General features: G+C 33.7%; 1 protein-coding gene and 2 long non-coding RNA genes across 6 annotated transcripts; 1 reads left to right on the top strand and 2 right to left on the bottom strand.

Annotated features, from left to right (window-relative positions):
* Positions 1-160: 160 nt before the first annotated feature.
* On the bottom strand, positions 161-4,744 carry LOC111209126. The gene is made up of 2 exons (XR_007338902.1): positions 542-4,744; positions 161-440 (listed from the first exon to the last, which is right to left on the bottom strand). It is a non-coding gene; the product is annotated as an uncharacterized LOC111209126 (long non-coding RNA).
* Positions 4,745-5,988: 1,244 nt separating this feature from the next.
* LOC106445853 (chromatin modification-related protein EAF1 B) lies at positions 5,989-15,297 on the bottom strand. 4 transcript variants are annotated; one of them, XM_013887493.3, is made up of 23 exons: positions 15,017-15,297; positions 14,776-14,881; positions 14,656-14,710; positions 14,501-14,589; positions 13,136-14,423; positions 12,906-13,025; positions 12,503-12,700; positions 12,051-12,242; positions 11,870-11,950; positions 11,686-11,743; positions 11,173-11,615; positions 11,011-11,064; positions 10,650-10,692; positions 10,165-10,334; positions 10,026-10,079; positions 9,862-9,942; positions 9,557-9,694; positions 9,352-9,468; positions 8,741-8,841; positions 8,488-8,652; positions 8,032-8,377; positions 6,444-7,927; positions 5,989-6,355 (listed from the first exon to the last, which is right to left on the bottom strand). In XM_013887493.3, exons 2-22 carry the CDS (start codon positions 14,838-14,840, stop codon positions 6,539-6,541), a joined length of 5,247 nt encoding a protein of 1,748 aa, XP_013742947.2. In that variant the 5' UTR covers positions 14,841-14,881; positions 15,017-15,297; the 3' UTR covers positions 5,989-6,355; positions 6,444-6,538. The 4 variants fall into 4 exon arrangements, with proteins under 4 accessions (XP_013742947.2, XP_013742948.2, XP_013742946.2 ...); XM_013887494.3 differs by having other exon boundaries at positions 10,165-10,253; positions 14,776-14,872; XM_013887492.3 differs by having other exon boundaries at positions 14,776-14,872; positions 15,017-15,296.
* Positions 15,298-22,007: 6,710 nt separating this feature from the next.
* LOC106445852 lies at positions 22,008-24,404 on the top strand. The gene is made up of 4 exons (XR_001288570.3): positions 22,008-22,185; positions 22,324-22,430; positions 22,516-23,291; positions 24,149-24,404. It is a non-coding gene; the product is annotated as an uncharacterized LOC106445852 (long non-coding RNA).
* Positions 24,405-26,283: the final 1,879 nt, after the last annotated feature.

Below are 26,283 nucleotides of genomic sequence, written 5' to 3'. Positions count from 1 at the left end.
AAAAAATTGATATGTACATACGACCATGTAATCATCAGTGTACACGATGTTATTGTTGGTGACCACATGTACGCTATAAACGATGTACAATAACCCAAATTCACTACTCACTTGATTCAAACAAGGGAGAGTCATAATGACATGAAAAAAGGACACCAAGTTTTCAAAAAAAAATTGATATGTATATATGACCATACCATCATCAGTGTGCACGAAGTTTTTGTTGGTGTCCACATATACAAAGTAAACGATGTACAATAACCAAATTCACTACTCGCTAGTCTCTCTGCAACAATAATCACACTCCCTACTAACTACTCTCTCGAAAAATAACAGAAGCTTTGTGGACATCTTTTATGTTTGCCAAAAGGAACTTCAACCCAAAAGACTAACCTCACATGTCTCACTTGGAAATTCGTAGAGGCATAAATTCTCATTTTCTGCATAAACAAGAAACACACTCTCTGTTACAGAAGTTTTGCGGAAGAAATTATAATAAATATCTTTATCTAGACCAAACTTGTAAACATCATAATCTAACCATTTCTTCGTTGTGATGGATACGATTTGAGTTCTGACTCTGGACAAACCAGAGGACGCACGTTAGAATTGTGGCAGAGATGCTACAGAATGTTGGTGGAGACAGCGGTGCGGTGACAGAGACGGCGGAGAATGGTTGTGGAGACAGCGGAAAACAGCAGAGGAAACGCCAGAGATGAAAGCACATGTCTTTTTGTCTAATGATACAAGATCTGATGCCTAAATACCCACACACAGAGGCTCTAAAGGCGTGTGAACGGCTGAAGACGTTTGGAAAGGAAGAATCGATATCACCATCTCCGGCCACAGAGAAACCGCCAAAATTGTCGGAGCCACCGTCACATAACACCTCTACATCAACAATATCGTTTACTCTCCGTCAACGCAATCGATGAATCTAACGCACAACTTCTTCTGCTCTGCCATCTTCTATAGATGGACTGAGTTTCCAAAACCATGGCAAAAAGGAAAAAAAAAAGCTATAAGGAAAGAGATAGAGAAAGAGAATAGTGTCTTGAAAAGTTAAAAACTCTAAAGGTAAAATAAACGGGAAATCGGCAGATTCATACATTAATAGAAGGTCCCGGTCCTGATCAGTACATGCACTCGTACCTTGTGCTAAAACATACACCAACATTTAATATATTCAAATTTCATACATGAACAACAAAATTTAGGTCTATTCATACTTTGACCGTCTGCGCTGTGTAGTTGCAGAAAACCCTAATGACTTTCAGAAGAAGAAGATGATATAGTTACGAAAATACCATTCTTTAAAGAAATGTTAAAAAATAGAGCCAGACAAGATTCGAACCCGGATCAACTTGATTGAAACCCGTGACACAACCACTAGGCCACGCTGATAGTGATTGTTGTTATTTACATTAACTATATATTATATATACTCTCATTATTTTAAACATAGGCACCACATATTATTGTTTAATTGACATGTAAGCAATCCGTTAACTCCACGTAAGCAGCGTTTGACTAACGGAATCACGGTCAAAGTATGAATAGACCTAAATTTTGTTGTTCATGTATGAAATCTAAATATATTAAATGTTGGTGTATATTTTAGCACAGGGTACGAGTTCATGTACTGATCGGGACTGGAGCCCTTTGTTGATGTATGAATCGGCCGATTAGTTAGATTTTAATTTAATAGGTTGGGCTTTCATAATAACAAAAAGGTAACATCGGGTTTTCATGGGTTGGAAAAAGAGAAAAATGGGTTGGAAGAAGAGAAAAGTGTGTGTGGAGTTGAAAATGTCCCATGGTGTAATTAAAATGTGTAAAAGTGATCTATTATGTAATATTTTCTATTAAAAATTTGGATGTGAAATTTTTTGACATGTACAGAAAATATGTAACAAAAAAGAGTGGACATGAATGGATGAAAAAGGTGAAAAACTAAAAAACTAACACAAAATTGTATGTGTTCGTAGCTGAGGAAGCTTAGCAACAAATGTCTTGTGGATGAATCTTGTTTAAGAGATTGGAGATTAAATTCTGCCGAACAAAGCTTTTAATTGTTTTTCTTTCCCTAATCATTATGACTAAATGTGTGGACATGGATACAAAAAATTTGAGCGAACAAAACATTGACATGTGCGGATAATACATAAACAAGAATATGTGAACATGGATCGATGAAAAAACCATGAACAAAAAGAGATGGAGAACTTTTACAAGTTACAATGGACAAAAAAGTAGATAGATAAACATGGACAAACATTATGTGAATAGACGAGTTGTGGATACGCAAGCAGTGGACATAAGTTTGTGAATTTGTCGTTTGTGGATAGACAAATAATGAAAGAATGAGTTATAAACCTTCTAAGATTTTGACAATGCTTCAGCTTCATCAGTAGCACAAGCTTTTAAGTTGATTCTCTTTTGATTTCAGTGTATAAATCTTTTGTTTCATTTGCTCTTGACTGTTTTGTCTGAGTCCCTGCACTCTCATCTTGCTCTCTATCTTCAACCGAGACCACAACTTCTAGAGCTTTAGTTCATGTTTACTTTTAAGAAGCTGCAGAGTTGTTGTATCCTTCTTAGATGAACTCGTTTAGAGATTTCGAGCTTTTATACGAACTCATGACCTGAATGTTTCTATTGGATGAATCCAAAGAAGTCCAATGACAAATCCCCGCGGGATAGTGTATTAAAGATTCTTGACAAGTGATTAGAACGTGTTGGATCCTAATTGTTTATAAGCCTTTGAAAACTCCAGCAATTTCTGTAATATACATAATTAGAACAAAGCAACACAATATCTGTTTAAAATATCAACTCTCGGGGTTTACTTTCAAAAGGTCTAGAGTTTGTGAACTTGTGTCTCTTCTCCTCTGTTTTCATTGAGTGAAAACATATCCTAAATCCAATCAACTAAACAAAGATAACATGTTCAGTATACAGAGGAGGGCTGATTATATTAATAGTCTCTTATATAACATTTCAAAATCGTGAGGAAGGGTTTATAATAGTCAACAAACAAAAGATTTACATCATCCGTAAAATCTCTAATAGACACATCACAAAACATAATCACAAACTCACTGTGTAAGAGAAGAAGAAGAAGAAGAATCTGGAGGTTTTTGAAAGCCTGAAACACAAAACATAATCACAAAGCAGAATCACAAACCCATTGTGTTTTGGGTTTTATTCTGAAGAAGAAGAATCTATGGATTTTGTATCAGAGTTACGGATAATTCAGAGACAAGGAACTGGCCACCAGGAAAAGGAAAGTTCAACAAGTCTCGCTCCAAGTCAACACAAAGAAATAAGATATGATGGATATCCTTGAAGGAATGTCATTTCAAGAAACAATGTTATAAATGGCTAGAAAGGAACAAGGGAAAGGTTCAAATTCAGCACAAATCGGAGTCATCAATGGTAAGAGATGATGCACATGATCTAGTTAGGTTAATAGCTTCAGTGGACAACATGTCAGTGGAGCAGAATGACAAAGAGGAATGAGTGGTAGACACGGGTTGCTCATTCCACATGACTTCTCGAAGAGATGTGTTTATTCAGTTTCAGAAACGGCGTTCAGGTAAGGTCAAAATGGAAAATAACAATCATACTGAGATCAAAGGGATTGTTTCAGTTAGTTCAGAAATCCAGATGGTACGACTTTTGTTTTACACGAGGTAAGGTATATGCCTGAGATAGCTAGGAAATTGATATCATTGGGAACTCTGGAGAGAAAAGGTTGCGAGTTTAAATGTTCAGGTGGCCATATCAAAATGGTAAAAGGCTGCACAATCATATTAAAGTGATACGTGAAGCTTGATATACTATGGAATTTACCAGTTTTAGCTATTGTATTAGTCCTTTTTAGAGTCATTATGTTATGTGTGGAGTCTATTCTGAGCTTTGTCAGGTCCAAACATGTTATAGAGAATGTGAAGATTATGGAGTTTATGGATAAGGAAACTCATATCTGTTCAACAAATCAAAGCCAGAGCCGAGATTTAGAAGAAATGTCGATCAACGCTGCAACCTTAGTGTTGCTCGACACCAATGCAAGTAGATGGGCCCGACTTGTTTCAAGACCGGCTCAAGCTGAGAAGATCCACATATTACTAGAATGCTACTTTATACCTAGTATTTGTAGTGTTTGCCATTGTTTTAGGCAAAACACACCATCACAAACAACCACACACCATCACAAACCCCCTTACACAATATTTACTTAGGGCTTTAATTAGTACCTTTTGGAGAAAAGATCAAGAACTCCTTCAGAAATTTTGTATCAAAACTCTATTTTTTTTACCTTATTCTATTTATGTATTCTATTCAGACTATTGTTATGTTTTGCTTGATCATGTCGGAGTAATTACTTTGTTAGATTAGGGTTTAGATGAATTATCGATAACATAGAACTGTAAGGGTGAATTATTAGGATTCTTCAACAGAATTGATCTTATTGATTATGTTCTATAGTAATTAACTAGAACCCTAAATTTAGAATATTGATAACTGTGAATGTAGGACGTTAATGCTTGTCTAAGGAAGTATCAATCGACATTCACTCTTTATTCACATGCGAGAGGTGGAACCAATGTTTTTAAATCCGACACGGACACTGAACCAGACGACTTACCGGGTTGCTGGATCACTGGATCGGGTGAACTGCGGGTTAATAAATTAATTAATTTTATTATATAATAATATTTCAGCTATGTAAATAAAAATATAGAAACTAAAGTTTAATATTTTTGAAATGTTTTTTAAAACATAGAATAATAGTTTGGATATGTTTATATTTTATGTTTAAGAACATTTAGAAAATACTTAACTTTAGTTTTTATTTTTTTTATTTTCATTTGACATACAAAATATCAAAAAATAGTTTAGACTATTTAAAATTGTCTCGAACAAGGTAAGAGTTATGACATCTAAAAAAATCAAGACACAAAATTTATAAATATTTAAATGTCTAATGTGAATAATAAATTAAACTTCAAATACAAAATAAACCAAAAGTAAAAGATCATTGTAATAAATTGTCAATAACGGAAATAAATTAGCACAAAATCACATCAACTAATTTTGGTTCTCTCTACCATCGTTCACTTCATTTTCTTCAGGTGGAATAGTGAAATCTTCATCAAAATCTAAAAATCACAAATACAAAACTGAAAAAGGAAAACCTTACTTCTTCTTTTTTTGTCAGCACCTAATTTCTTATGTGGAAAGTTAGAATATAAAATATAATTTAAAAACATAATTAAAAACTAAAACAAGAAGTATAAGTTATTTATTGATTCAACCGGTGGTTCAATCGCTATCGGGTTCCGGGTTTACTGTGTTTTGCGGGTTTTTGCAGGTTTCTAAATATTGAGTTTTGTCCAAACCGGATTTTTTTTCTGGGTCACCAGATTTACCGGTTCAACCGCGGGTCCGGGTGAGATTTCAAAACACTGGCTGGAACAAAGACTTAGTCATGTGCTTAGATACCAGAACCCACAATAGTTGGTTGCCAAACAGCCTATTTGTATTTTGATGTTAGTTCTGATTTTTAAATTTTTATTTTTATAAAAATGGTATTTTGATTTTAGTCATTTATTTCATCAATGACATTGGTGCTTTGGTTTTTATCTTTACTGTGTCTTTATCAAACTAGCATAATTGACAGTGTTACGAGTATAAACCTTACCGTTTTAGTAAGGTGGTACACATCTCGATCGACATTGCTTGCCAATGCGCTTGGAAGAAGTTGAACGTATTTACACCATAGCTCGCAACAAGCCATTTAAAACCCAGTTAACTAATGGTTTTCTTTTTTACTTCTTTCAAATTCTTCACTGAATTTAATAGAGCAGATGTAAGACACTACATCAAAGCTAATCTATATCCCTTGTTGTATCGGTCCAAAACCTTTCCAGTTTGATTTCTGATTGTCTTTATTTTATCAATCACATTTTTATCCACGAGCAATAATGGGCAAAAATTTACTAAGAAAAAAAAAAGACAAAGAAGGGCCCTAAGGCTAATAATATATATATACACCACAAACTGGAGGATGCAAAAAGTGGGTTCGGAGAAAACTTGTGTACACAACTTAACCTCTCTACAGCTGTTTCTACTCTTTACCAAAAAGGAAAAAACTCTTTCTACTCTTCCAAACCAAAAGAAAAGGATTAACTACAACGATGCATGATTTTATTAGGTTAGGATTTGGAAGAATATATAGTTGGGCCCATCAGATACCTCCACTGTTGAAATTGAGGCCATAAGACGAGCACGAATCATCCAAACGTTCTCACACCATCAAACGAGCCATTTCTAAATTAGCAAACTGCATCTGCAAAGTTAAGCATACATTTGTCTCAGTTAGTTTCTCTTACACAACCAAGGAATATTTTAAGCATTGTAGTGAATGCAAGATTTACCATTAGATATTAGATCAGTTGGAACCTGTACACTGTAGGTTAAGCAAACGTAACCCTCGCAGGATCTCAACTGCTTGAGCTTCTAGGTTCATCTCTCATTCCACCTTGGTGTCAGGAGGCCTGTGAGTTGACTTTTCATGGATTGCTTCTAATTCCAGCGTCTTAAGATAAGGCTGCTGCTTCTGCTGTTCAGAAGGAATATGTTTTTGATTTTGAACAAGCAATTGTTCTGATAACTGTGGCGTCCTTTGAACTAAAGGTGGAGATTGTCGTAGCTGTTCCTGTTGTCTTTCTGTTACAGCCTTGTCACCATGATCCGAAATGCCTAAGTCTTTCGCCATATCTGGTACTGGGTCACTCCCGGATGAATTTGTAATAGAACTGCTTAGTTTAGAAACACCGTTCTTCTCCGAGGAGTCGCACGATGGTAAGTCCAATTCTTTCGGAGGAGGATTGACAGCAGTAGAACCAACTGTAACTGTGGGTATCGAACTAATACTCGCTTGAGGCGCAACCTCCTTTGTAACACCAATACTAGCTGTTTGGGTGGTATTGATGACAGCCTGTGGGTCGCGAGGGGGCTGCTTCAACAAGTCGTGACTTTGATGAACGGTTCTATGAGATGTTAGTAGCGGCTGATTGCCCTGCTTTTGGTGTAGCAGCAAATTTTGATGGTTGGGTTTTGCAACTGCTGGTGTAACAACTGCTGGAGGATTCAGTGGTTTAGACTCTGTATATGTGTTCACTACAGTCACTAGGTTGGATGGCTGACTAGGCACAGCTTTAACCGTCGCCTCTACTTTTTCAGTACCCTGTACGCCAGGGGACATAGTAGAACCATTTAAGTGCGAAGGATCATCAACAGAGATACTCTGATGCATGATGTTTCCTCCTTTCAAGGGTTTATTTTGCTGCTGACCAAGAGTTGGTTGCCGTTGGAGTGGATGTTGTTTTCCAGTTTGCTGCTGGGTTTGTCGCTGCCGCTGTTTTCCAGCTTGATTGTTTACTTTTGAAGCACCAGACTGAGGATTCCTACCCAGACCATGAACCGGTAACTGCGGTTTTAGAGGTTGCTGATGTCCAATTGCTGTCATATTTGACGACGGAGGCATCGATAATGGCTGAGACGAAGCAAGTGGTTGCGATTGAGGACTGCTTTGTGGAGAAGATACAGGAGTAACTTGAGGTCGTGATGAAAGTGCATGTGGCGGCATAGCACCGGCTGCTGGAAACTGTTGCTGCTGCTGCAAATATCGCTGAGCCATTTGTCTTTGACGAATAGCAGCTAACGCTTGCTGCTGTGTCCCAGCTGCACGATTTGGACTCTGGAGATGATGATTAAGTGAGTTGCCAAGAACATGCGGCTGTTGCGACAGCTGATGCTGCTGGGAAAGATGGCCTGGATAGGCCTGAACTGAGGGAATTGTTTGATTGGTAAATCCAGAACTCAAAGCCGGAATCCCCAGACCATTCCCTTTGCCAGCCTGCATCCGAAACTCATGCAAATCAGATGAACTGTTCACAAACTGGCTCAAAATGGCAATTGGTCAGTAATATTAGACAAAATTATAAGGAGAAAGATGTTTACCCGCATCATATGCTGCATGGCTCCACGGGGCCTTAACGTAGAGTTTCCTACAGATTTATTATTTCCAGTATTTGAAATTCCTCCCATCCCAGAGGAAAGCATGCTGCCAGAGTTTGGCAATGTGCTCACCCCTTGAAAACCAGGCCTTGACAACGGTGAGCTCCTATGGGTTCCATTTACACTCGCAGCATTTCCACCAGGTGGGCGAGGCCCAGGTTCAGGTCCTGAGACAGCTGCTGGAGTTGATAAAGAAGGCTGCTGCCGGTTTCTACCGGATGACGTCTGGTTATGTTGTTGGATTCGGTGTTGCTCCTCTGGTGGCAACGATCCTCTAGCAATATTGAATCTATCATCCCAGGAAAAGAAAAAAAGTCAAATCATTTGACGTTGAAAAACCTGTGATTTGAGCTGAGATGCAGAACTGTATAAATACAGACAAGGAAAATAAAAAAATACCTTGCTGACGCACTGGTTGGGCTAGATGTAGTTGACAAGTTGTTGCTAGAAGGATTTGCTTCAGATGCAGGAACCACTGGTAACACCGGCAGCGTTGAGAGACCTGAATTTTCAAGTGAAAATACATCTTCACCTGACGTTGATGTATCACAGAGATCAAGGGGCCTTCATCCGGAGAGAAACGATATATTAGAAAAGAGAAAAATTTAGTAATCGGGAGATACATAAATTTTTAAGAAACACGAGAACTTACGTGAGGACACTTCCATTCAGATTATTTGGAAATACATGAGAAAGAGCCATAACTTGAGAATTGTGAACTGGTACTATCTGCTTAGGATCCCGACAATCATTCTTGAAGATAGATGAAGCAACACCAAACAAACAGAAGCAGCAAGAAGAAACAAAATCAGGACCATTAGGGTTTTAATATTCAGACTCTTATACATCGTCCTAAATATTGTAGCAATCCTATTTCATCCATCTATGAAATGACAGATTGCAGACTGTTATGTCAAATAAAAGTGTCAAATAAAAGTGACGCTATGCCTTCCTCAGCATAAATTCTGTCAATGAAGAAAAAGCAAGTGCAACATATGCCTATTGCAAACAACATGAGCCATATGTCCAAAATCGACAGCCAAAACAAGTTAGCAGCTCCATACAACACTAACAAACATAATTTGGTGTGCTATAGACCGAAAAAGCACTAGTGACACTCTCGGGAACAATAATTTCTACATAACTCCGAATTTCTACTAGCGAAGGACTCCATATTTGCTGACGCTTGTAGTCAGAATATGGTTGAATAACAAGCATAAAAACAAGTTTTCTAAGGAAAAGGTAACCATTGGATGAACGGACCTGTATGAATCTTTGATGAAATTTCTTCCCAATCGAACAAATCGTCTCAAAATGGGACTTCAGTGTATCTTCTTCCACGGGCCCTTGCAAGCGTTGAAACAACTGTCTCGCACTTCCCTGAGTATAACAAACCATTCCAGGGAAACCACAGGTTATACTAAACATATGGGAAGCTCTAATTCAGTGTCTCAGGTAAAATCAAAACCTTTGGGATGCCAGGCAAAGTGGATGGATAAGCCTGAGAATTTCCCGAGTCTTCAGCACTATCAGCCCCATCACCACCAGTTTTGTCCATTAGAATCCTATGCCGCTCCTTGCAATCACTTGGATGACGATATATACGCTGTATAGTTAATGTAAAAAAAGGCACTCAAACAACTTTTCCAGCACAATGGATAAGTGAACAAAAAAAGCATTTACCAGCCTAATGTCATCATATTTTTTATGTCAAAAACCCAATGTCATCTTACATTATAACATGTTAAGAAATTTCAGAACAAGCACTCTTACCTTAATTTTAAGAGTGCTTTTCAAAGCATCAGTAATGAGCTCCCAGTTAGGGCCCATGTCATGCACCAGGACAACAAGCGCCTACATAGTGGAAAACAATAATTCAGATATGCAAAATGCAACCTACAATCTTTATATGTTCAACAGAGATAACAAATATAAACCTGGTCCTCAAACAGTGTCCATGGATTTTCAGATCCATGTTGACCAGAAGAAATCTGCATAAACAAAGTTTCTAATTCAAGACGTATCTTAGAGTAAAACAAGATGGTAAAGGAGTGAGAAAATAATCGGAGCATCTACCTTTAAGCCTTTTAATTTTTTGCCCCTGTCCCGGCCGCCAATGAACTTAAGAAATTTGTTGGGGTTAGACATATTGCTCATCTGAGAAGCTGCCGGAGAAGGAATAGTATGAAAATTATTCTGCAGTGATTGTTTGACAGTCTTTTGCTTCTTATGTGGACCATACAGACCTTACAAAATACAGCTAAAAATGTCAATGAGATCTCAAAAGAAGCATTCTGACTAAAAGAGAGATACATTCCATCATAATATTGTACCCAAGTAATCCTAGAAGCTCTAGAACTAAATCCGTATGAAGAACTTTCACTTTAGAGTTTAATGATGATAAAACTGAACAATTTAAACAATAGTGTGCAACAGTTCCTAAAGTATTGATACTCTAGCTACCAGGTGAAGCTTAGGCTTCCCCCAGTTAGACCTGAAGGCTAAAGAACAAACTCATGCAGTCATGCAACAAAAGTTAAAAGCGGATAATTGATTGATACCATTCATATTGAATTGATTCTGCGGTCTCTTCTTCCGGTGCTCCTGCCAAAATAAGAGCTCATTAGATTCTTTCTAGTAGATCTATTACAATTACCTACTTAGTAACATAATGCTTCCAGTTTCAATTAAGATTACTGTCAATATCTACGACTCTACGATGATTAAAGGAAACAAAAACAAGAAGCCAAGTGTTAAAAGTCAAAGTCAAGGAGGAGATTACTCTCAAAGGTTTCAAACAGCCCCAACATATATCACATTTATCATTTCAATAAAAAACTGACACTGTTAAAAACTTCTGTGGCGCTTTACTCAGCCATTTTGTTGACATTAACTTTCAAGATCTTTTACCAGAAATATTACCTGTTCACCATGTACCATTGAATCAAGATGCCAGGATTGTTCATATGCAGAGCCCTGTAAAAATGAAAAATAAAATTGATCATATAATGCTAGAATTAATAAAATATATTCTATGAAAATCAAGCCAGATATATGTCGAAACATAATGCAAAGCAGATGAACCTTATTCTTAGGTTTGTCTGATGTTTCAGCCATGTCATAAGGTAACTGCTTCTCAAAATTACGACTAGATTCAACTTCTGTTCCTTTTTGAACGGCAGATCCACCATTCAAACTACTTTGCTCATCCTGAAAAGAACTAGTGTCCCCACTAGTGTCCCCACTCACAATCCTATGCCTGGAGGCAGTGCGATTTCGCTTCATTAAAACTGAACCAACATTAAGATTACTGGCAGGCCTTTTATCCATCAATGGGTTGGAGCCACCAGTATAGCTACCGTGTGGCAAATCAGCCCCATGATCATATGACCGGGCAGAATGATACTTCATCGAGTTCTTTCTTTTCTTGTGGGTTAAATTATTTGATTTCCTATATCTAAGAGCTCCAGGCATATAATAGCTACTCGTTTCTTCGTCATCCTCATCATAACCATTGTATCCTGTATCTATAGTTGAAAATAATATCAGCATCCGTTTATCCAGAATGTGGAGCTCAACAAAATATATTGGGCATACCTTCTGCCGGATCATACGCTGATGTCTCAACCTCCTCCTGTATGCTACTTCCGGATTTCTGATACGGATAATGTTGTTAGATATCTTCAGAAATTCAAACATACATATATATATATATATATACATATGCTACGCCCAAGAAAGGCCCTGACCAGAGCTCCTAGCACTAAATACTATCACATACCTCACACAAGACAAGATGAGATTCAATGGACCCTCGATAGGCCTCCATTGCACCAGATGGAACTGAATAAAATAAGCTTTCCTGCACATTAAAAAGATCAGTTACAACGTTATAGAGAGTTATCCACAAAGTTAGTATTCAATCGAAAGGCTGCAGAAAAAACAAATGACTAATTTCATACTTCTGTAAGCTGATCATCCCAAGATGTCTCCGCTATGCCAGGGTCACACATATGTTCAGGTGTCGACGGTGCTGCTGCTTGCAGATGGGGGGTAGACGACTTCATAAACTTCAAAAATCTGCGTGCATATTCTCTGACACCAGAAGCTGGACGTTTGTCGCCACTATCGGACTTGAATTCCTTCACTGTCTCCTGCATATGATCCAAAAAAGGAATGATCAGTAGTGTAATAAAAGAGAAACAAAATCAGAGCAAGCTCTTAGGCTTCAAGATGGAAGACTATGCAAAGAAAATCAGAGTAATACAATGTTGCAGTTAGAGGCGAATATACAAAGAATGTGTGTGTGTGTGTGTGTGTGTGTGTGTGTGCGCGCCGCGAAAGGAAAAGAAAAACCATATAGCCATCATTGTCATAAGAAAACATAAGACAGATATGTGAGGCAGTCGTATACCGTATTAGTTTCCAAGCTTGTCTCCTCTTGCTCCCTAAGGACCTCCACAGAATTCCAGAACTGCAAGACATCATTAGCCAATGTTGAAGCTAAGCTTTTCAGATTTCTCTGCTGAATTCGATCCTCAAATTTCAGCTGAGAGGTAAAAGCAGCTCGATGGCAAATCTGCATGGCAGCAGTCATCTTCCAAAGACGCTCCTAAAATTCGAGAAGTAAAAGTGAGTTCAACAGAAATGCAATTATCTCTACGTAGACATAAATGTTCCAGTAACAGAAAGTCTGACACCATTCATACAGAGGAGTACCCATATGTTTTTAGTAATAACCAGCATGGCAGTCCATAAAAAGCATAATTTTTATTTGATTTGATAAAATCAGATCAGAAAGATCAAGTACACCACACCTGCGCAAAATCATTTGCCAGCCATGCCATTTCTTGAAGGACAAAGTCCCATTGAGATCTCGTACGAACCTCCGCTGGTAAGGTACCCAAAGATAATTCAGCAATCCTCTCTCTTTTTTCCTGTTAGTGTAGCAGGTAAGACATACAAGACAATGGACAAAAAAAAGTAACTAGAACTTCTTCCGAAGCTTGGCAGGTTGAGATCACGAAGCCAAGTTGAAAAAGAGAACCTTTATATTTCGTGCCTCCTCAAGGATAGAGTCCTCCATCAAAGTATTCGCCTTTCTTGAGCTATCGTCTAAGCTATGCTGGTCTTCTAGTGCTGTACTGCCAGTGTCCGGCAATACGTTTTTCCTGACTCTGCAAGGACTGGTTTCTATAGCTGCCTGAGACGTTATAGGCCACAAAGAGCTGTCGGAAGCGTCAGCTAATCCACTAGTAACTTTAATATCATTTTGCGGTATTGCCAAATCATCTTCTTGTTTGCTCTCAGTTTCAGACCATTTAATCTCCACTGTACTTGTATGATCTTGATTTTCAACTTTGAGCGATTTTGATTGGCTTCGATACCCAGACTTCTGCTCACTAATAATGATGGTAGATTCACCAGCCTCGTCTCTTTTTGTATTCACCATTTCGCAAACTGTGGGATCTAGTATCTCGTCTACTCTTGAAGCATTCTGCAAAGGCATACTGTTGGAGTCAGATTTGTCCACCCTATGGAGATCTACTTTAGTATGTACATCTACTTCAACGTCGTTAGCATGAGAGGACTCTCGATCTAACCGTTTTGCCTCTACAGCTGCGCTATCTTTTGAGCATTCTTTTTCTCCTCTGGGATCCTTAAGGCCATTCAACTGGCTAGAGTTAGTTTCCTGGCAACCAGCACTGAGAGAATCCATTACTGTACTAGCAGAGACAGCATGTGCTTTCACTCCAGTAAGACCAGTCTCTCCATAAGCGATATTTACCTTCTCTTCAACTGGACTGTTTTCTGTTGCAGCAGTGCTTTCTCGTACAACCATTTCATCATCTTGTGTTTTAAACAAGTTCCCTGGGACTACATCCTTTAAAAGGGGATTACCATTGGAAGTTGGACAAGGTACTTGCCTAGTCTTATGATTGCCTGGTTCGGAATCAGAACCCTTTACATCCACAGACTCTTTGCGAAGTGAGAGAGACGTTGCAAGACCACCACGACTCTGAACTAACTCAGTAGAGCTTGCCCGTGCAGGATCACGGTTAATCTTAGATCGGTTTCTACGAGCATATGGGCGAAAAATGGCAGAATCTTCAGTTTCCTTTTTATCCCGGGAATGATTAACTTTGAGAGACCGTTGCGATTCAGAAGTTCTGCTCCTCTTATTAGGATATTGTGAATTTCTATCTCCTTCAAGAGACTTATTATCAGAATCAAAGAGCAAGAGATTATCAGCTGTATTGGGTTCAGAAACTCCAAGTCTGCCGCTACTCTCCACGGAATCACCAGGTGGTGATGCAGTGCTATCCTTGACTCCCCTGTACGTGAAAATAACAAAGAATCATGAGTTGATCCATGAAATCTAAAAAAATAAAAAATAAAAAATAAAAAATACCTCTTTACTGCTTGCTTATCTATGAGCGAAGTAGATTGGACGCTTTGAGAAGTAGCATAACCAAACTTGAAATCCAAAGGGTTGCCACCCTATACAAGAGAGAATAATAAGACTCCAAAAAATAAAGATAATAATAATAATAAGTATTGCATTACATTCTCCAGAAACTCCAGTTCTCTCCTCCTTTCCTCGCGGACATGGTACTCCAGCCTGTTGAAACAAGTGATTTTTCATTACTCAATACAAACTAATAGCAGCAAAAGAAACACACATACCTTAAGTCCGCTTGAGCCTTCTGAATGGCTGCTGCTCCAGTATCGCTAAGTCCTCCTCCTTCCATGGAATCAACCTCGGCATTTACTACAGGATATCCTGAAACCACTTGCATTCATCACAACTTTAGCAAAGAAGCTAGCTGCCAGTAGTTTAACTTGACGAGTTTTCAGCATTCTAATCGAATTTGCGAGTAGACGTAGGAGAAAAATCTCAAAATTGGGGAATTGAGCAAAGAGTCACCTGAGATTGGACGTTTGAAAACGCAAACGCAAGAAATTAGGGCACCAAAATTAAAATTTCTCCTAGGGCTGGCTGCTGCAATCGCGATTTCTCTCCTCTCGGAACAGTTTCGAATCGAAGACGAAAACGAAATTTGTTCAGACAAAGGATTTCATCACGTAGGATTGCAAATTTTTCCTTTCAATTTCTGTTTCCCTCTCGCAGATAATTTTGTGTTCTCGCTCCTTCTCAATTTTCTCTTCGATGCAACTATGCGAATCACGCTCGCTCGCTCTGAGTACTGGGCCTTGCGTCCTCTTTTGGGCCCTTTGTTTGCTCTTTTCCGAACATGCAACAGCTACTTGGCAAAACTCTGTCCCTCACGATCTACTTCTTTGGAAATTATTTCCACATTAAATTAAAATTAACCAGAGTCTAATCAACACAATAATGTCACAAGATTCTTTCAGGACTTGACAACCTAGATTTTTAAAGACATATGGTTTTAACATGTCATTAAATGAAAAAACTTGAAAAACCAGTAAAATCATTTCGTTTATACACGTCATCTTTGTCCCTATAGAACCAGGTTTCTTGTGTTTTCTTGCGTATGGGTTTAAACATCTCCGCCTCAATTTCGACAGCTCCGTCTTTGCCTCAATTTCGACAGTTCCGCCCCCGATCCCTCAATTTTAACAGCTCTGTGTTTGCTTGGCTCCATTTCGATAACTCTGCCTCGAGGATAGAGTAAACCCCATTGCTCTCTCTCTCTGTACCAGTCGGCGCCGAAGAGAACAGAGGTAGGGGAGACGTGGAGGAGGACGACGGAGTCTCCGAGGCCGGCCCAGCGGACGGCATAGGCGCTTTCTTCAGAGAGGTCAATTACGACTCCAGTTTTGCGGCGGGCTCCGGCGGTGGGAGTTGGGGTGGTCCGCAGTTACAGCCCCTGTTCCTCGCTCAGTCAAGCTCGAGCCGAAGTCTCGGCCATGAAATCAAGCTCCTCCACGCATCTTTGCTATCAGCTTGTGGTCGTCATGCTCAGATCCGTCGGCGCGTCGGCGCCCAAACCATGGCCGTGCTCACCTAGCCACCGTGGTTCCCCTCCGACTTGTCCGTCTTCTCGCAATCCTCACTCGCCGTTAGATAATACTGCTGTGACCTCAGCTCGAGTCGTGGCAGCCAGTTCCGAAGCTCCGGAGTCGTTGCCTCTAATCGTCGCGGCCATTTTCAGATTGAAAAGCTCGGAACTCCACAATTGTAGATTTTCAATTATTTTCACAGTTGATCCTTGAACCTTTTGGTTCTTCTTGCATTAGCTCTGGGCCTTTTGAAATTGCAAAGATATCCATTCAAATCAACCCCCGATTTTCAGTTGTACATTACAGAACCCTCATATTTGCAGAATGGTCTCTCGCCTCTTGACGGTTCTCAAATCGGCCACAAACTCTGAAATTTGCAAGAATAAACTTGTAATTTCGCCCCAAACTTTTCAAAGTGCACTTTAACCTCTGTTAAATGCAAATGAACATTCTAATGTAATATATACATCTAAATGCATCCTAAAATGATTAAATTGTATTAATAACAAATGCTAAAACTCATAAAAAATAGTAAGAGATCAGCGGAGAAGCTAAGCTAAAAATCACAAAACAACATATTTAAAGTTAAGGTAAAAATGTTCGATTGAATTATTCAAACGAAGTAAATATGAAATGTTAGTTGCATCAAATAACAGAATCCTATAGACATTTTCCCACGGCGTAGCGCGGGTGTAAACCTAGTTGCTTTCAATAACTCAAACCGGAATTGTTTTTTACTGAAAATTGGGAAACTGGATAACTATCTATTATTATTTGTAAAATTATTTTTCGCATTCGAGCTCTTACGTTAAAAATTACAGCGGTTAATATTGTTTATATCTTTAATGAATCAAATACATAAACTAGTCAAAAACATAAAACAAATTAAAAAAAATTTGATTAGATAAGTGATTAAAATTAATAATAATAAAAAATATCCAAAATTTAAAAATATTATTAAAAGAATAATTTTTATAAATATTGTGTATTTCAATTTATAACACGTGTCACACTCAGAATAGAGTATTTAATGATGTTGCACATCCAAAATAGAAGAAAATTCTATTTTATATAATAAGATAAAAAAAATATAGTATACATAAGAATGAAAAATGATTATAATACGTAAGAATTTTTATATGATAACATAAATAATAATTTATTATTATAGTCTTTTAATTAGTAATGGATGTAATTTTAATAAATAACCAGAACTTGACCCGTGCATCCGCACAGATGTTTAGTTTTACCTTTTATAAGAAATAATAATATAAATTTTAAAACTTTATCTATGTTAAATAATTTTTTAAGAGGATATTTCAAAAACATAATAATTTAATAGTTTATATTGAGTTATTATATTTTATTTTTGAGATGTCGATATTTATCACTTATTTATAGAATTTGACCCGAACATCTGCGCAAATTTTTATTTTTATTTTTTTACGGATCAAAATTTTATACTCTTCAACACTTATATTGGGTTATTTATATAAGAGTATACATAAAATAATATATTTACATTTAAATATATGTTTATTAATATATTATATAAATGATTCTTTTTATGTGGTTTTTTAGTTATTACTAATTAATAGTGAAAATTATAAGTATATATCTTTAAAACGATATTGTGTTCTAAATTTAGTAAATAAAAACATAAATTGATTTAGGTGGCTTTATAGTTGTTTTATCATTTTTATTAATTAACTATTAATAATGTAACATTAATAAATCTACATCGTTTATACTTATTCTACTTATATAGGAATATCAAGGGTAAAAGACGGTGAAGACATAATTTTATATCTTATATATTAAAACAGAAGTCATGACTTCTTTTCATGTGTGATTTTTTTATTTTGGACCATTCCTAGAAAATATCATATTTTACATAACTTCATTATTATATCTTTTAATACCTTTATCATTTTATTTGAAATACAAATGAATATATTTAAAATCTTCTAACAAAATCTTTTTAAAATTTCCTTAGAATCTTTTTAAATTTACTTTCAAAAATTAGTTAGTTTTAATTTAAATTATCATAAAATATAATTAGAAATTAAAATTGAATATAGTTTTGGTTTATAAACAAAAATTTAAATAAAATGAAATTAATTAATTTCACAAATACATTTACTAATAATTTTTAAAGATTTTGTTAGAAATAAATATTTATTTTAATTTTAATTTTCTCAAATTTGTTTTCTAATAAAATAAAAATCATGATTTTTTGATGAGTGATATTTTTATTTGGACCCTCATTTAAATTTTATATTAAATGTATATCACTAATGCTAATATACATAATATTTTTAACTACTTTAATCATAATATCTTTTAATTTTTTTAAAAAAAATTAAAATTCTAACAAATCTCTTAAAAAGATTATAATAAGATCTTAATTGTCATAAATTGAATATAAATATTTTCAACTAATTTTGTAATTAGTAATGAAATGTTACTAAAAGAATAAAATTATATCCTATTTTATCAATTTTATAATAAAATCTATCATTTTAAAATAAAAATGTTATATTGAAGAAAATATGATAAAATTATTTTAAATTGATAAATTAACATATTTTATTTTCATAAATATAAAATATTTATGCTAAAAATATAATATGTTGGTAGAACGGGTTAATATTAGTAAACTATATAATACATGTATAAAATTTTAACTTATCTTAAACTTTTTAATATACAGTAATTTATTATATAATTAATAAACATTAAAAAATTACTAAAAAAATCTAGCGATTTGAATTAAGGATCATGATTATAATAAATTAAATATAAAATTATTTTCATATATGTTGTTTCATGCATTAAAAAATTTAATTTAGTAATCAAACACAAATTCAATAAGACAAATATATAATAAGCAAAATATATATGTGATGATTTTAATTTACAGTATGAAAACTATAAAATTATTATATTTGGCATAATTATACAAACATTTAAATATGTGAGTAACATTAAAAATATATAATAATTATGTAAAACAAATATCTATATATATATAAATGTGAAAATATATACCCACACGGTTGTGCGGGTGGAAATCTAGTCATAATTAAATGGTAGATGATTTCATTTATAGAAAATATTTAATAGCCAGCTAGATTATAGGAAGTGTTTTGAACCGTAATAATTAATTAGTTGGCGAAATTAACTTCTTAAATTACTGTTGCTTTTTTTAGTTAAAACTCAAATTTAAAAATATAATAATTAAACAGAAAAAGACATAGAAACCTAAAAGTAGGTTAATTAATAATTCCAATGGCATGTTATTGTAAATAAATTGGAAACCTAGGAGCATTTTATATATTTGTACTCCTCTTTTAATAGATTAGACTAGATTTTGACCCGCGCTTTCAAAGCGCGGGTTTATTTTTGTTTTTTTTTTCAATTGACAAATATTTAGTAAATGTCACATTTTCATATATTTGTGTTTTATTTTATAAAAGACTTAAAAATTTTATCTTTATTTATCGTATATCATTTTAAATGACTATTCATGTTAAAAAAAATTAAACTTTATTTTTTAATGAATTAAGTTGGTATAACTCTGATAAATTAATTTTATTATGGGGTTAATATTTTAATTAAAAAATTATATACTTTTAATAAAGATTTATACTTTTCAATAAAAAAAATTCAATTATTTTTATGAATGCTTAAATTATATTAAGAAAAGAAAAAAATAATAATTAAGAATAGTTGAAAAAAAATTATTTGAACTTGGACTCAATGGCCCAAAGAAAAAAAAAGTGAGAATTGAATCTGATTTTTTAATAGGTCCAAATGGCCCAAGAGAGATTTGATTTGGGCTGGATCCAAAAATAATGACCCAATATAGATTTGTTATTAATATTACTTAATTGCCCTTAATGAAACATGCAATGTTAGTGAAGGAAACATGCCCCTAAGGTAATTATGACAATAGGATCCTGCTTTAATAGTATAGACTAGATTTTGACTCGCGCTTTGAAAGCGCGGGATTTTTCTTTTCGGTTCTATTTCGATTGTTGTTTTAAGTTTTTAGGTTAAAGAGATAAAACTGTTTGATTATGTATAGATTTGGCTCAAATTATTTGACCTGATTAGTTTTTGATATTTGGTACATTGATTCCGTTCATGGTTTAGTTCTAATTTAGTTCAATTTTTCATGTTCTACAAATATATAAATCAAAGCGCATGATTTTTTTTTTCATAATTTTTTTTTAGATTAAAAAGATATAAAAACCATTTGATTATGTATAGATTTGGCTCAAATTATTTGACCTGATTAGTTTTTGATATTTGGTACATTGATTCCGTTCATGGTTTAGTTCTAATTTAGTTCAATTTTTCATGTTCTACAAATATATAAATCAAAGCGCAGGATTTTTTTTGTCATAATTATTTTTTAGATAAAAAAGATATAAAAACCATTCGATTATGTATAGATTTGGCTCAAATTATTTGACGTGATTAGTTTTTGATATTTGGTACATTGATTCGGTTTTGGTTTAGTTCTAATTTAGTTCAATTTTTCATGTTCTATAAATATATAATTCATTCTGATTTATATGAACATTTTTTCTTCTTTACTTTACAATTTTGAGTTTGGTTATGTTTTAGTTTGGTTCGATTTATATGTGGAGGTTTAAATTTATTTAAAAAAACTTGTCTTGCATTTGACTCATAACCAGTGTTTTTGAAACCCGATCCGGACCGGCCGCGATTGAACCAGTAGACCCGGTGATCCAGAAAAAGTCTGGTTTGGATTTTGTGAAAAATTCAATACTTAGAAACCCGCAAAAACCAGTAAAACCTGGAACTCGATACCGGTTGAACAACAAGGTGAACCAATAAATAACTTCTTTTTTTTTAGTTTTAAATTATGTTTTATATTTTCAGTTTCTAATTAAGAAGTTAGGTGCTGACAAAAAAAAATATTAGGTTTTCCCTTTTCAGTTTTATATTTGTGATTTTTAGATTTTGATGAAGATTTCACTATGCCACCTGAAGAAAATGAAATGAAAGATGGTAGAGAGAACCAAAATTAGTTGAGGTGAATTGGTGTTAGTTTATTTCCGTTATTGACAATTATTACAATGGTTTTTTACTTTTGGTTTATTTTGTATTTGAAGTTTAATTTATTATTTACATTAGATATTTAAATATTTATAAATTTTATGTCTTGATTTTTTAAAGATATCATAACTCTTACCTTGTTAGAGAAAATTTTAAATAGTCTAAACTATTTTTTGATATTTTGTATGTCAATTGAAAATAAAAAAATATAAAAACTAAAGTTAAGTATTTTTGAAATGTTTTTAAACATAAAATATATACATATCCAAACTATTATTTTAAGTTTTCAAAAACATTTAGAAAATATTAAACTTTAGTTTCTATATTTTTATTTACATAGCTGATATATTATTATATAATAAAATTAATTCATTTATTAACTCACGATTCAGCCGCGGTCAACCCAGTGACCCAGCAATCCGGTATGTCATCCGGTTCAGTGTTCGGGTTGGGTTTTAAAACATTGCTCATAACTGATTTTAAAATATTTTTAATGATAAATTTTATAACAAATTATAAATTTAATGCTTAAAATTTAAATATAAGTAAAGATTTTGCTACATCAAATTTTAATTTGGAACAATAAACTAAATGCAAAGTCTTCTACTTTATTACATTTAATTCTGAAAAACGCTGATCATATTTATTTCAAAAACATTCTGCATACATTGGCCAAGGTATTAAAGACTTTTAAAAAAATGTTTCAAAAAGAAAAGTCAATCGCTAATACAAAAGTTTCAATTTTATGTCAAATACTAATTGAATACAACTATTGGAAAAACAGGATAATAATTCATGTTGGGGTATTATTCAAGTAAGTTGGGCTTATAATTCATGTTGAAATATTTTCAATATTGTTCAGACCCACAACAGGTTAATAGTACCAACCGAAAAAGATAAGCTGTCATTTTGACATTCCACAATTAGCTTCCTCAGAAAAAAAAATGTTCGTCTCTGGATCAAAATGTTCGGTAAACAGAGATCTGATGAAACTTGCTCCATCAACACAGATCGTTAAAGGTATATCTCCAATAATCCATTTTTTATAAATATATCATAGGCTCATGATCGAAACAGCTAGTTATGATATAAAATCAAATTTTCTTTTTCTGATCTACTTTGCATCTCTAATATGATGAATGATCTGCTTCATCCCAGGTTGATTCTGTCAGTGTCGTCTATGTCTGAAGAAGATCATAAAAGTCATATCTCAAGACAAAAAAAAGATCTAAAGCTAAAGGATACATAAAGATCGATCTCTTCAGGTCAATTTACTTTCAAATAAGTTTATTCAGACAGTCTACTGAAACAATAAAAAAAATCAAAATCTGAAGTTTTTACTATTTTCAGAATATGTTTCATGTCACCCGATGAGTTATGCCGTTAAATGCTTGTGGATCAATGATCGGGAGAAAATTGCTTACTCAATACCTTCAACTTCTTGTTCTAAAGATAAGTCTTTCATTTTTTTCACATTTTTAAAGTTTTATGCTATAATATAATATCCGTTCATATTCAAATTTTGCGTTTTGATTTTACTGAATGGTTTGAAAATTTGTATCAATACATACTTGAGGACACAAGCTTTCGTATACATACTTGATCGAGGACACAAGCTTTCGTACTTTAGTTGATTTATTATTTAATCAAAGTTTCCAGATTGAATATATTAGTGTTTGATTATTGGATGTTTGAATCTTTACTAAATTACAATATAATTATGTTGGTATCAATAGTAATTACTTTTTATTTTTTGATTAAAAGGAACCCTCTCAAAGCGTTATGTGAACTTCATGATTTGTTTGTTTTTGATTGCTAACACTCACTGTATTTTTGTCCGTTTATTTTAGTGTTCCTATGATTGTATTAAATATTGGTATCTACATTTAAGATCTCTGTCATGAACTATTATTGTTTAGTTTATTAGATTATGATAATCAGAAACGGTAAAAGGATCTCCAATCTTAAAATTTCTAATTGATATATCATTTGTTATTCAGTACATAGCTCATTTATTTTCAATATAGTTTGATTATTGTTTCATGAACCTTTATTCTCTGGTTTGTTTCAGGAGTAAATGAAAATGGTTACAATCTATACCAAACAAAGGTTCCTCTTATTACCAGGTAATTATTAGCTCTTCTTTTGGCCGTAACTCTTTTCCAAGTTCACTAACTTGGAAGTTTTCAATAGTCTTGCATTCGCCAACAATGCATTGATCCCCCAAAGATTTCAAATTGTTATTTCTACAAGTAGCATGAACTTTGATAACCTGGAAGAAATTTTAAAGAATAACACATTATTCACAATTTAAGTAAAACTAATCATTACTCTTGAAAATTTTAAATTATAGCAGTATTACTTTTTTGTCTGCCAATATGATCTCTAAAGTCTCACCAAATCCGGCTTTGAATGGTTTGCAGATGTGTATGACTTTGGTTTGCAAACCAGTTTTTTCTTAGAATACATTATATGAGAATTGTTTTGAAATCTGCGTGATTGATCCGAGGTTAGTATGCTGTATATATAGGAACAAAAGGCCGTGGGTTTAAGATATTCCAAATCAATATTGTTAAAGTATATAATAAGGCATGAGTTTATTAAAATCATTAATCTTATTTTGATTGGTTGTTATTTATATTTTGAAGATATGAAAATAAAAAATTTGACCTGGTAGTTATGCTTTGGTATATTCTTTATTGTTATCTAAGGAACCTACGAAAATTTAGATCCTTTTCTTAAAAGATTGGTGGTATATAGATATTGTTAGGTAGGCTCTTCCGGCAATCAAGTTTATTTGCCAAGTTTTGAGGTTTTGATTTAGTGGATATTGTTTGGGATTTAAATAATTTGGTCTACTATATTTGAATAATGCAACATATAGGATTTATGCTGCAATCGTTTGTAAACAAAACTTCTGTTTGGAAGTGATGACTGGTAAAAACAATGATATTAACAGATATGTATTGTTTTTATTTTGAAGTTTGCAGAATCCAATAAACGTTCAAGCTTGGTATTGCTGGAACATCATTCTCAATATACAAAGAGATGGTACATCTAATCTATAAGAAAGGAAAATTAGTGTTGATACAATTGAAGTTTGTTTAAAATGTAGATGTTACTTTGTTATTTAATGATACGTTATGTTTCATTAGGAAGACATTATGTTACTTTTAAAATAAAAGAATTATGTAGCTGTAATGTAGGTGTTTCTGTTTGACTAAAAAGAATTTCGAAAATACTGATTTTAATTAAAAGCATATCTTTAAATAAAGTTAATGGCATGGAGTTGTAAATACTTTAAAACTCCTAGGTGACTTCAAAAAAGACCCTTCAGTTTTAATAGTATTGATTATAAAATATTATCCTCGCATGTGCGGACGAAAGTGAATAATTTTACGTTTTAATCTACAAAATAGGTAATTCACTTTTGAAGTATGACGAAATATCAAAAAAGGTTTTCATGAACATAAATAATTGCAGATTTTTCATTATTTCTTGAAAATTAAAATAAAAAATAAAGATACTTACCATATAACTTATCTTGTTTTTATCATGAAAATTGTTTCGTATCTCAACTAAATATACAAATCTTATCATTTTCTTTTTCAAATCATCAACTGTTCTTTTTGTTTCATCAACTGTTCTTCAAATTAACCATCCACCCACATCCCATATACATTAATTGAGGATCATCAATACTATTAAAAGGGAAGGAGTCCTAAAAAAATCTACCTATGAAAGTTGTTTAGACCATTTCATTAGACTTCAATATTTTTTGGTCTTACCTTATATTTCTCTAACAATAAAAAATAACAATAAAAAGTAACATGATATACATGTTAAATTGGTTGGGTTTTACATGGTCAACATATAAATGAACACAATTTTGCTCACGGGACTAAACCAAAATCAGCATAAACCATTTGCGTGTTCCATATTTATTTGTGGTTCACAATCTGGCCCACATATTTAAACAAACATATACTTACCAAATTAATTAAATTGAAAAAATGAGGAAATGTAATGTAAGTATCAACTATTTTTTCATAATTTATTTTCTATAGTAAAGTTATATGTTTGCATACTTTAAAAACCAACGTTCACCCAAAAATAAAGTGGACTAGATAAGAATTAGCTACTAACAGTTACAATAAATATAAAAATTTGACAATCGCATATTTAGACAAATTTATATGTAGCATGTTCATTTTCGACTTCTTAAGGTATAGTTTATATGTGCCTTAGTTACTATATATTTAATTAGACATTCGTTCCTCCAAAATGTATTTTAAAAGTTTATTTGATTTGTTAGTTTTCTTTAGCATATTTTGTTGGATTCTGTTTAATAATTAAAATGATAGTTTATATGAAATCTAAACAAAATAAACTTGATGAAGAAGTCAAACAAATATCCCTATAAACTAGCAACTTTCCAAAGTATAGGAAAGTATGTATTAGAATTCAAACAAGATCAATCATATTTTATTGTTTCCAAATCTAATGAAACTATACATAACAAATACAAAAATATAAATTAACAAAGAATTTTTTGTTATTTTTGAAAATGATGCTTATCATTTACCCTAACTTAAAATGCATTCTTTCAAATTACACAATAGGTCACTTGTTGCTGGAGGCACACTTTCTCTTTGTGCAATGTCCTATATGTCTTCAATCTAACTACACTCTCTCCTAACCACAACCCTTCTTAACTAAGCTGTCACTTTCCCTTCTTTAAAAAAAAAACGATTGATCAGTTTCTGATTTTTGAGTTTTCAAAAACCAACCTATATTCTCTCTCCAACTTTACTTTTTCAGATTCAGATTTACTTTCCCCAATTTGACGGTCCCTTCGTTTACTAACCCTAATTCCCTGAACCCTATTCTTCTTCATCTTCAATTTCTCCATAGAACACCATGAAATCAGAGGTCCGCCGCGAGTTTGATTGTGTAATCTCATCTACACGACTTGGGAACTCTCGAGAATCCTCCACCGAAATATATATGTACGACAGTCTGGTTCTGTGGTTCTCCTTTGGACGAATCTCTTTATTGTGATGTGTCTTGATTGGATTCAGCTTAGTTCCTACTGATGAAACCAATCTCCATAGCAAA

This window comes from Brassica napus, chromosome A4 (genome assembly GCF_020379485.1).
Source record: "Brassica napus cultivar Da-Ae chromosome A4, Da-Ae, whole genome shotgun sequence".
Lineage (NCBI taxonomy): Eukaryota > Viridiplantae > Streptophyta > Magnoliopsida > Brassicales > Brassicaceae > Brassica > Brassica napus.
The sequence above is the reverse complement of the archived record's forward strand: the minus strand, read 5'-3'. Positions and strand labels throughout refer to the sequence as shown.

What these genes read in the sequence shown, in the direction of transcription:
- LOC106445853 (XM_048777312.1), bottom strand. Translation starts at nt 14,888, where the DNA reads ATGCAAGTGGTTTCAGGATATCCTGTAGTAAATGCCGAGGTTGATTCC. An exon ending in TGGCAAATGATTTTGCGCAG is followed by an intron (nt 12,701 to 12,905) that starts GTGTGGTGTACT and finishes CTCGAATTTTAG; the next exon opens with GAGCGTCTTTGGAAGATGAC. An exon ending in CAGACAAACCTAAGAATAAG is followed by an intron (nt 11,065 to 11,172) that starts GTTCATCTGCTT and finishes TCATTTTTACAG; the next exon opens with GGCTCTGCATATGAACAATC.